This window comes from Hydra vulgaris, chromosome 12 (genome assembly GCF_038396675.1).
Source record: "Hydra vulgaris chromosome 12, alternate assembly HydraT2T_AEP".
Classification (NCBI taxonomy): Eukaryota; Metazoa; Cnidaria; class Hydrozoa; order Anthoathecata; family Hydridae; genus Hydra; species Hydra vulgaris.
Genome location: NC_088931.1, coordinates 3,431,543 through 3,444,356, shown reverse-complemented (window position 1 = coordinate 3,444,356; position 12,814 = coordinate 3,431,543). Strand labels below are relative to the sequence as shown.

Genomic DNA, 12,814 nt, shown 5'->3' with positions numbered 1-12,814 from the left:
CTAATGATAATCCACTGCAACCTATTTAATGTCCTGCTGCCTTGTAGGATTTGATTTCTAACCATAGGCTAGAAAAAGCGTACATCAATATTATTTAATATCTGTCATGTCTAGTGGTATGTATTTTTGTATGTTTGTCCACCCTTTAGTTCCAAATGTATGTTTGTGTTCTGTGTAAACTAGGGCGGTGTTTGGTCACCCATATGTTACTATAAGTAGGTTTGTGTTCTGTTTTTAATCTCTAGTGTTAGCTCAGTTTGTTTTTTTTTTCCTCCTTTTTCCTCCCAACAATTCACTCCCAACAAGGCTATATGGAACAACTATTAAGTTTGGAGTTACCAGAAAACAAAGAATAGTGTTCAGGAATGATGAAACGGTTGAAAGAAGACTTGAAAAGATGTAAATTGTATGAGTCAGGAAAACATGAAGATGGGAGAGAGTTCCGAAGGGTTGAAGTGCGTGGCAAAAGAACTAGATGAATAAAAGTAGAGCATGCAGGGACAAATACAGTTAAAGAATGTGAATTTGCTGAATGACAAGTCAAATGAGAATGAGTTTTGGTTGATGGAACTAGAGATAATAGCTACCTGGAGCAGCAACCTTAATAGTATTTGTAAAAGAGAGAATATGCAACCTTACGACAATGGGAGAGAGGCTCAAGCTTGGTAGATTTAGCAAGTCAAAACAGGTTTAAAATGTGTTTTTAGACCTTGTCTAGAAGAAAAAGAGCATCATTAGAAGAACCAGCCCAAATATGAAAACAGTATTCCAGAAGCAAATGTGAGATTTGCAAAGGAAGAGATATTAAGGCAAAGGAATGGAATCAGAAGTAAGATAATGACAAGCAAGATAAAGGGAAGCAACCTTAGTAGATTCTTTTTGCTTTTTTAATTTGCAATCAATCATATATATGGTTTCTATGAGAGGTCAGTAGTGAACAATAATTTAAGGAGACATTAAGAATAGGACTTAGTGGGAGCATTGCCATTCAATAATATATAAAATGTTGACGGTGATGTGATAGTTGTTTGCAGTAAATAACTGAGTTTTGTTAGAGTTAAAATTCAAAAACCATAGCAAGCCCCAATCTGTTACAAAAGTGAGATCAGATTCAAGATCAAGATCTTTAACTCAGATAAAATTCAATTTTTTTCAGCTGATCATTATTGCAACAATCTAGATCTTCTTATATTTATGAACGGTAATGTACTCAATAAACACATTACCTTTCATAAACGAGTCATCTACCCTTTGTCTTCTAAGATAAACTCTTACTTCCAATCTTTCTTGGAAACAATATATCAAATCTATTGCAAAACTAGCATACGCTAAGGTTGCATCTCTCATATCGTGCTTGACACTTACTTACTCTGGATTCTATTCTTTATCTCTATAAACCTTAAATCCGTCCTTGTATGGAATACTGTTGCCATATTTGGAGAGAAGCTCTGAATGATACCTTTTCTTGTTTAGATAAGATGCAAATACACATCATAAACATAAATGGACCAGCTCTTGCAGCCAACCATTAATCAATGTTGCTCCTCTTTCTCTTTTCTATAAATAATATAATGGGTGCTGCTCTAAATGGGTAACATCTTCTGTGCCATCTACGAAAATTTATTCTTGTTACTCGTCATTCAATTAAGTCACATCCATTTACTGTGACTTTTCCTAAATGCTAAAAAGTTCTTATTTGTCTACAATTAAAACAATATAAGAATTAAAACAATATAAGAAAAAAATTAAAACAATATAAGAAACAATAAGTAAAAATTGAATAATTACTTAAGTTTAAATTTCTGTTTTTCAAATTAATGATTAAAAAAATTAATTATTAAATCATGAAATACTAAAAAAATTAACCAATACTTAATTAAGCTGTAATATATTATATTTATTTAATGTTATTGAGCTAATAAAATAAAATTAAAAAAAAAATTAAAAAAAAGAAATTTGTTCTTAAAAAGAAGATCGAAAAAAAGGTAAAAAAAATAAAAAATCCAATCAGAGGTAAACAATAAATAAAAAGTTAGGAAGTGGGCAACATCAATTTGCAATGCTAATAATTGCTCTTGATGACAAGCATAATTATACTTGTTAATAACGTATTGTAGTTTTATGGGCACAAAATGTTGTGCTGGGCAATTTTTTTTAAATAAGGATTGCTACTTAAAAATCCAATTTTTAAAAAAATACCTGAAATAACAGTAATAGGTTTCAATCCATTACCTAAAAAAAAATACAATTAATAAGACTTTATTAACAATAATAACAATTCTATAAAAAGTAATAAACTGTAAAGTATTTCTAAAGAAATCTTTATATAGGCAAGGATAAAAAATAATTTAATGTAAAATTAAAAAAATAATATGTAAAAAACGACAATCATTATTCAAGGGGAGTTACAATTAATTTTAGTCTAGCTAAAATTACCCAACTAACTTTCTAGTTAACTAAACTTAGTCGACAAAATTTTTAGTTTAATTAAAACTAGTCAATAATCTTTTCAGTTAACTAAAATTAACCAACTAACTAAAATTTGAGTCTAACTAAAACTATCAATTAACTTTTTAGTCAACTAAAATAAGTCCACTAACTTTTTAGTCTAAATAAAGTTAGTCAACTAACTTCTTAGGTAACTAAAATTAGCTGACTAACTTTCTAGTCTGACTAAAATTAAATGACTAACTTTTCAGCCTAACTAAAAATAGTTGACTATACAAAGATTTAGTGCTTGAAAAACAAAATAAGCTCTAACAAAAAAATTTTAAACAAAAGGGCGCTTTATTAAGGCGGTTGAATACTTTTATATCGTATTAACACACTGTCCTAATTATGAATCCAAAAGCCCAGTCAAATCAAAGTATTATTAAAAAATAAAGTATTAAACTAAATTAGATTAATTTTATATTTTCCTAGCTTGGAGACAACTGCAATGCGGTTATTGCAACTGTTTATAAACACCTTATTGACAAGGAATGTAAAAAAGACCCCTTTTAGCTATTTAATTAATATTTGGTATGTCTCTTGAACATCTGAATTATTTCTTTTTTATGTGCTGTGTCCTATAGGCAATGTGCAATTATAATCAGACATCATGAGGACTAAATTTAAAATCTCTGATTTTCACAAAAAATCTTTTCGATTTTAATTAATTTTAACTTAATTTAGCTGTAATATTATTGAACTAATAAAATAAAAAAAGTATAAAAAATTTATTAGAAATATATATATATATATATATATATATATATATATATATATATATATATATATATATATATATATATATATATATATATATATATATGTATATATATATAAATTTATATATATAAACATATATATATACATAAATATATATATATATATATATACATATATATATACAGCTATGCTCAAATGTATGGAGCACCCCTATATTTTATTTAAAATTCAAAAGTAATGAACAAATAGTAAATGTGAATGTATTTATTTGATACAAATTATTTCAATTCAACAATATTATTTAATATAATTAATATTTTGTAGCACCTCCCTTTGCCTTGATCACCGCACGTAGTCTTTTGGGCATGCTGTCCACAAGATCCTTACATACATTCGCTGGTATTTTTTCCCATTCATCCAGAATTTTCGCTTTAAATTCTTCTTTGGATTTACATCTGTAAATTGACAACTTCCTCTTCAAAATAGACCACAAATTTTCTATGGGTGACAAATCTGGAGACTGGGGGGGCCACGTAATGAGGGGAACTTCATTTGTTGAAAACCAGTCCAAACTTTTTTTTGCCTTGTGGCAAGGAGCGTTATCTTGTTGAAAATAATATTGAGGGACATCTTCGTCAAATAATTTCAATATTGATGGCTCCAAAACTTCATTTAGCATGGTAATGTAGCGCTCTGCATTCATCCTACCCTTACATAAAAATATTTCACCTACGCCACTGGAGGCCATGCAACCCCAGATCATTGTGCCACCACCGCCAAATTTGACTGTAGGGATGATACATTCCGGCTCAAATGCTTCGCCTGGTCGTCGTCTTACAAAGGTGCCTCCAGGTTGCCCGAAAATCTAGGTCAAAAAAGTAAAGGAATACAAATTTGATATTATAAATTTCAACATGTAAAATTTCAGGTACTTAAAGGAATAATTTCGAAATGATATTTTTTTTTTATTTTTTGGTTACACCGTAAGTCATAATGATGCCTTACCTCTATATTTGATTCGTCTGACCAAATAATTTTGGCCCAATCTTCTGATGACCAATTTTGGTGCTGTTTAGCCCATTCTAAACGAAGTTTCTTATGGTGCTCAGTCAGCAATGGTTTTCGGCGAGCCCTTCTTCCATGTAAATTACCTTCTTTTAAGTATCTTCTAACACTTGGAGCAGAAATTTGAATTTTTCTGTGCTCCCACAGATCGCTAACCAAGTCTTTAGAAGATTTGGTCCGATTTCGAAGTGAAATCCTGTTGAGGAAACGATGGTTTCTAGGAGAAAGTATACGTTTTCTTCCCGTTTTTGGTCTATTTTTGTATGAACCAGTTTCACTAAATCTATTTATAGCATTTTGCACTGCTTTCCTTAAGCATTTCATAATTTTTGAAATTTCCACTTGGGAATGTCCTTGTTTATGGAGTATCACAATTTGGCTTCTTTCACTCACAGAAAGTTTGCGTGTTTTACTCATAATGAAAATAAATAAAGAACGATAAAAAAAATCACTGCTTTTAAACAATAGATAATGAGCGGCTGACAATAGTTACGTTTAAGATAAGAATGAAATGAATATCTTAATTCGACAGAATTTATACTAAGTGAGTATGTAGACAAGTTAAGACAAGTCTAATCATGCCCAGACAAGCAAATTCAACATGCATTAAATGATTTACTAATGCTTAAACGTAAAAAACAAATAAAATACCATTTAAAAAAAAATTCATCATGTATATCTCATTTTTTAAACACAAATATATTTAAACAAATAGGTGCTCCATACATTTGAGCATAGCTGTATATATATAAAGATATATATATATATATATATAATATATAAATAAATATTTATATATATATATATATATACATATATATATATATATATATATATATATATATATATATATATATATATATATACATATATATATATATATATATATATATATATATATATATATATATATATATATATGTATATATATATATATATATATATATATATATATATATATATATATATATATTCATATTTCTAATAAATATAACATTTTTTCCATTTTCAATAATATATTTTGATCATACAATAATTATTTTTAAGTACAAAACTTCTTATACTTTTTTTTTATACTTTAAAATAATAAACATATAATCAAAACATATTGTTGAAAATGGAAAAAACTGTTATATTTATTAGACTTATCATTATATTTGTGCTATTATGACCATATTTATATTTATTAATAAAATAAAATAATCTTGTCACCTTGAAGGTGACAAGATAATTTTATTTTATTAATAAATATAAATATTTCCATTATTAAAAACTTTTACAAAAATTTAACGAAAATAAAAATTTTTTTTATTGTATTAAAGTTAAGAATTTAATGTTAATTCCTAGAGTGAAAGTTTTAGCCTTTAGCGACAAAGTATGAAATTTTATTCATAAACTGATATTTTTGTTATTTATTATAAATTTTTTTAAAAATGATTTTGTTGCCTTAGGCGTGTAAATGAAATTTCCAATCTTTAATATTCGTTTATAAATAGAAAACCATTGTCAAATATATTATAAAATATATTGTCAAATACATTATAAAAAAAATTATAAATAAAAAATTATTGTCTATAAATAAAAAACTATTGTAAACTATTGTAAAATTCTGTTTAAGATATGGCAACAGTACTCCATGCAAAGACGGATTTGAGATTTATAGAGATAAAGAACAGAATCTGGAGTATGAAAGTGTCAAGCACGATAAAGAGATGCAACCTTAGCAGATGCTAATTTTGCAATAGATTCCATATACATATATATATATATATATATATATATATATATATATATATATATATATATATATATATATATATATATATATATATATATATATATATATATATATATATATATATATATATGTATATACACCCTGTAGTACCAATTGAAGTGCGAAGTTTGTTTAAACTTGTCATTTTAACAGGCATGTGCTTTTTATATAGTTCCCGCATTTATTTGTATTGTTTGAATAGATTCCTGGAATTTATTAATTGTTCAATGGGGAACAATGGTTATTCCAAAAAGACAGTGCCCCTTCGCACAAAGCGAAGACAACACAGAGGTGGTTGACAGCCAATGTGCCCGATTTTATCTCTACGGATGCCTGGCCGTCAGCATCACCAGATCTTAATCCATTGGATTATGCAATCTGGTCTAAACTGGAGGCGAAGGTGTGCTGCAAACCTCACACTTCCGTTGATGCCCTCAAGCGATCACTTCTCAGAGAATGGGATGCTTTATCCATGGATACCGTGCGTAAATCAATCGAGGAATGGCGTCCAAGACTGGAGGCGTGCATACGGGCAAAAGAGGGTTATTTCGAGGACTCTCTTTATTAATGTGTACTTTAGCATTATAACTAAAACATAACATGCATATAATATGTATATATTACATTTGTTCTTGCATTAAAAACATGTTCTCTTAAATTTTTTTACTGAATTAAAATTTCGTACTTCAATTGGTACTACTAGGTATATATATATATATATATATATATATATATATATATATATATATATATATATATATATATATATATATATATATATATATATATATGTATATGGTTACCAAGAAAGATCAGAAGAGTTAATCTTAGAAGAAAAAGATGAACCATCAAGTAGATTACTGTTAATAAATATAGGAAGATCTAGATTTTTGCGATAACAATTAGCTTAAAAAAATTAAACTTTATCTGAATAAAAGTTTACCAGTCACTAAGAGCCCCACATGCTGCAGCGGAAGTAAGATCCTTTTCAAGCTACAATACCCTCTCAAGTAATCAGAAGCTGTTGGCTTCTTATCAAGACAAGAATAAATGGTAGTATTATCAGCAAAAAATGCCACCTTGGATGTGAGAATATCAGGGAGATCATTAATGTAAATTAAAAAGAGTAAAGGGCCAAGAAAAGAACATTGAGGAACCCCTGAAGTTGCAAAAACAAAGAAGAGTGCTGTCTATCAAAAACAACTTTATACTACAGTTGGTAAGGAAGGATTCAATAATCTTAAAGATGTTACCTGATTCACCAAAAGAAGAGAAGTTGGATGGAGAAGACCAGCATGTCGAATGTTATCAAAGGCTTTAGAAATGTTGTAACCAATAGGCCTAACCTCTCCATATCTATATGATGCACGATAAAATCTATCAGTTATTTAAAAGTATAGACAACAGCTCTGCAGGACACTTCTGCTAGATTATAACAGGTATGTTGTCTGGACTGCAAGCTGTAGAGGAGTCTAACCAGGAAATCATTTTAAATACAGAAACTGGGGTGATATGAATATTAAGCAATGGATCTACCTGTTTGTTGTATGTATGTATTCAGTGAAATGGAGTGATGCGATGATGAAACATTTTTAGCAAACAATTCAGCTTCGTTCTTAGGTTAGGTACAAAGTATGAACTATGCAAGAGAGTAGGAATAACAGACTTGGACACTGTTAAAAAAAGTTTGTTAAAGATTCTGCAGAAGTCTCAAGGATTACAAATATTCATGACCTGAGAGTAACAGACTTTGACTTAAGACAAAACCTTTTTACAATGGTTTCTAGCAATAGTAAATGGACCTCTGTTTTTTAAATAATTGTTTTGGCAATAGACATGCAAGTAATGATTACAATTGGAAATTGCAGCAGCTCAATGAGAGAAAATTTTCACTGTTGATTTTTTAACAAGAATGTTGTGTAGTAATTATTTAAGAATAGATGTATAGCTAGTTATTCAAAAAAAGATGTGAAAACTAATGTGGATTTAAAGTTTATAGTTTTTTTTGGAAAATCAATTTTTAAAAGTAGAAGACGTAGAAACTGGATTAAAGCTAATGAATTAGCCTAATCCGTCTGATTTCATAAATCCAATTTCTAGTTCAATCAAACAAAGAGAAGAGAAAAGTATCCTATAAAGCTTTATGTAAAAAATGACATTTATTTGACTATCAATACTATTTAATTGCAGAAGCTGAGAGCATTATCTCAACTGTACTTTGTTTTTTTGCTTTTTCATTCACTCTTTTCAATTTTTTTCATGTATCTTTTCCCACCATTTGTAAAGTCATTGCAATGAATTGAACTGTTCTTAAAATAAAGTAAAAATTATCGTTTGCTCATTTGCACTTTTAAAAAAAGCATTGATTTTATTTAAAATTATAGTTATTAAAATAATTCAAATTCGTTAAGTTTCAAGCATCATCTTATTTTTGTATATTTATAAAGTTCAGTCATGAAAAAATATTACTAGAATAAAAACTTAAACAAAACAAAAATTTTGACTGTCCTTAAAAATTGACCACTCACCATTGATTTCTTATTTTCCACACTGAGTTTTGAGAGAAACTGTTCTTTTTGACGTTTTTAAAATTAAATATATATATATATATATATATATATATATATATATATATATATATATATATATATATATATTTATATATTAAGACAAAAACAAGTTAGTATCTATTTGAATATTTAAATTTTTAGTACTGGCTATACTACACATCCCAGAAGGATGTGTAGTATAGCCAGTACTAAAAATTTAAATATTCAAGCCGCACCCCACTGATGCTTGCCTTACATATTTAAACACACTAGATAAACGCAGCTTGGCATTTACAAAGAGACAAAGCTAAGTCTCCTACTAAAAGGACTAAAATCCCATCAACCAGATACTATTAAACTTAAGTAACACTACAATTAACAAGCAGCAGTGTTCGCTAAGTTACAAAACACAATCATATCCAACTCTGCAATCTCCTAATTTGAAACCAAACTTGACGCACTCTTAAACCTAACAACCAATTGTAGCTGTTACCCATTTCAAAAACAAAAAAAAAAAGAACTTATTTCTATTAACATCTATACATAATTGCGAGATTCAACATTCAATGTTCAATGTCATTTAGCTTTCGTTTTTTAAGTAGTTTTAATTATTTACTTGGCTTTTCTGAACTTAAAAGTTCTTTGATAAATGGTCTACAAAGCAAGATCTGACAAACTTCTCTCAGCATACTAGGAGAACTTTTATAATCCACCACTATTAGAGTTGGAAGTTACTGGCAGAGAAAAGATGAGGTTTATGGAAAAGATAATGATTGACAGACGACTTAAAAGATTGCAAATTATATGAATCAGGAAAGCAAGATAAAGGAAGCAAATTCCAAAGAACTAATGTTTAAGGGAAAAAACTAGATGAATAAGAGTTTTTAGAGCATTTAGGAACATTCACAGAAAAAGGATGAGACTTAATTGAATGACAAGTTTCTTTTTTTTTTTTTTTTTAAACATCTACGCTTACAACAAGGCTGCAAGCAGCCACTAATTAAAGTTGGAAGTTACTGGAAGAGAAAAGATCAAGATTGTAGAGCAAGATAACGATTGACGGACGATTTAAAAGATTGCAAATTATATAAATCAGGAAAGCAAGATGAAGGAAGCGAGTTCCAAAGAACTGATGTTCGAGGAAAAAAACTAGACGAATAAGCATTTTTGGAGCACTTAGGAACAGTCACAGAAAAAAGATGAAACTTAATTGAATGACGAGTAACACGAGAATGAATTTTAGTAGATGGCACAAGAAACGCTAGCTCTTTAGAGCAGTGCCCATTATAGTATTTGTAGAAAAGAGAAAAAGAAGCAACATTACGACGATGTAATAGTAGTTGAAGGTTGGCTGCATAAGCAGGTCCAACTATATTTACAATGCGTTTTTGCACCTTGTCTAAAAGAGAAAGGGCATCATTAGAAGATCCGCCCCAGATATGGCAACAGTATTCCATACAAGGCCGGATTTAAGATTTATAGAGAAAGAGAATAGAATCCACAGTAAGAAAGTGGCGAGCTCAATAAAGAGATGCAACCTTAGCAGATGCTAATTTTGCAACCAATTTGATATATGGTTTCCAAGAAAGATTGGAAGTAAGAGTTAATCCTAGAAGATGAAGAGTAGGTGACTCATCGAGTACATCAACATTCATAAATATAGGAAGATCTAAATTATTGCGATAACAATTGGCTGAAAAAAATTGAGTTTCATCTGTATTGAAGTTCACCAGCCTCTGTGAGCCCCATGCTGTAGCAGAAGTAAGATCCTTTTCTAGCTCAAATGCCCCCTCCAAGCAATCAGAGGGTGTAGGTTTCTTATCACGACAAGAATAAATGGTAGTATCATCAGCAAACAATGCCACCTTAGATGTGAGAATATCTGGCAGATCGTTAATGTAAATGAAAAAGAGTATAGGGCCAAGGATAGAACCTTGAGGAACCCCTGAAGTTACAGAATAAAAAGAAGAGTGTTGTCCATCGAGGACAACTTTTATGCTTCGATTGGAAAGGAAGGATTCAATGATCTTAAAGATGTTGCCGGGGACAACTTAAGAAGAAAGTTTATGGAGAAGACCAGCATGCCAAACTTTATTAAACGCTTTTAAAATGTCAAGAGCGATGGCCTTAACCTCTCCACCTTCATCTAATGCACGATAAAACCTGTCAGTTATTACTGTTAGCAAATCAGCTGTAGAACGAGAAGATCGAAATCCATATTGATGGTCGGAAAGTAAGTTATTAGATTCAAGGTGAGAAAATAAGTGTTTGTTAATTAAAGATTCAAAAACCTTGCTTATAATAGGAAAATGACTAATGGGACGGTAGTTAAAGGAATCAGATTGCTTTCCAGAGTTTTTGAGATAGAGATAACAGATGCCGCTTTCTAGCAGGCTGGAAAACAAGACTCTGATAAGCACTTGTTGAATAGTTTTGAGAGTATAGACGACAGCTCCGGAGAACACTTCTGCAAGACAATAACAGATATGTTGTCCGGGCCACAAGTTGTAGAAGAGTCTAGGCAGGAAATCACTTTAGATACAGATGCTGGAGTGATATGAATGTCAAGCAATGGATCAACCTGTTTGTTGGCAGTATCAGGTAGAACACAATTAGTGCAATCAAGAGATGATATTGATAAAAAGTTTTTAGCAAACAGTTCGGCTTTGTCTTTAGGTGAGGTGACAAAGTCTGAACCATACAAGAGAGGTGGAGTTATAGATTTGCCCTTATTTATGATATTATTAAAGATTCTCCAGAAGTCACGAGAGCCTATCTTTTGAGATGAGATACGAGATTTCATGACCTGAGAATAGCGGGTTTTGGCGTTAGACAAAACCTTTTTACAGGTGTTTCTAGCAGTAATAAACAGACGTCTGTTTTCTGGAGAATTGTTTTGCTGATAAATATGGAAGTAACAGTTTCGATTGGCAATCGCAGCAGCACAGTGTGAGGGAAACCATGGAGGAGAGTGAGGCTTGACCTGGAATCGTCGAGAGGGAATAAAAGATTCCATGCCAGCCTGAATCCACGAAGTTATGTAAAAAGCACATTTGTCGATAGGAAGTTGAAAGATTTCTATCCAAGGGCCATCACGAAGAAAATCACAGAAAGAATCCCAGTCAGCTTTACTGTAGTTGTAAGAGGTTCGACAATAGGGGTATTCAGGTGATGAAGATTGAGATATTAGTTTTAAAGAGATCAAACTGTGATCAGAAGCACCTAAGGGTGAATGTGGAGAAACTGAGCACTGACTAGGATCAGAAACAAGACATAAGTCGAGTAGAGATGGTAAATGATTTTGGTTGTCAGGAAAGCGAGTTGGAAAGTTGACTATTTGAGTTAGGGATTGAGAAAGGCAAAAGTTGTGGGCTTTAATGCCTGCAGAGTCACTGACACTAGAGCCAAGCTATTCAGAGTGGTGAGCATTAAAGTCACCGACAACAACTATATTAGCTGATGGATAAAGAGAGAGGGCTCGGTCAATATGATCAGAAATAACATCAAAAAGAGTGCAGTCTTGAGATGAAGGAGAGCGATATAGAACAAAGAGAAAGGCAATAGACTGAAGTGGTGCTAAACGAAAGCACATGAACGAATAGTCTGTGGATTCAAACCTAGTTTCACGATAAATGGGTGAATTTTTACGAATGTAAATGCCCAAACCAAGCATGTGACTATTGGAGTCTTTGCGAATCAGAGGAAGATAACCATCAACACTAAGATCGCAAGATGAGACAGCTGAACTCAAATTAGTCTCACAAAGAGCAAGTAGGTCTGGTGAACTTTGCAAGAGATATGACTCAACAGAAGAAAAGTTACTTCGAAGACCACGAATATTAGTGAATGATAGGTTTAGAGAACTTGGTGATGATGATGGTGTTTTGTGTTTTATAGTTTTTGGTACTTTATTCATTTTTAAATTAGATTGAAGAACTTGACTCAAAGCATAGATAGTGCTCAGAACACCGTTTAATAGCCCAAGTAATTGCCTCATTACTACTAATAAACCCTAAGCCGTAACAAAGGGCTCCAAATGTGGCCTCCGCAATGCACACCAAAAGTACAAACAGGGACACCATCCATGCGCAACATGGCACTGTTAATACTTTGATATTTTTCAGCTGTTGATGGAATCAGCCTCTCTGAGAGCTACCACAGAATTCGGAAAACCTGACTACCAGCCGGCCTCAGAACCATAAAACTGAGTTTT

The 12,814-nt window shown here is 30.9% G+C and overlaps 1 protein-coding gene across 1 annotated transcript in view; it reads right to left on the bottom strand.

Annotated features, from left to right (window-relative positions):
- The window catches only part of LOC136087780 (uncharacterized), a 143,454-nt gene that overhangs the window by 36,850 nt on the left and 93,790 nt on the right, over positions 1 to 12,814 (bottom strand). The window contains exon 10 of the mRNA XM_065811257.1: positions 2,200 to 2,232. Coding sequence (XP_065667329.1) covers positions 2,200 to 2,232 — 33 coding nt within the window. The remainder of the gene's footprint in view (positions 1 to 2,199; positions 2,233 to 12,814) is intronic.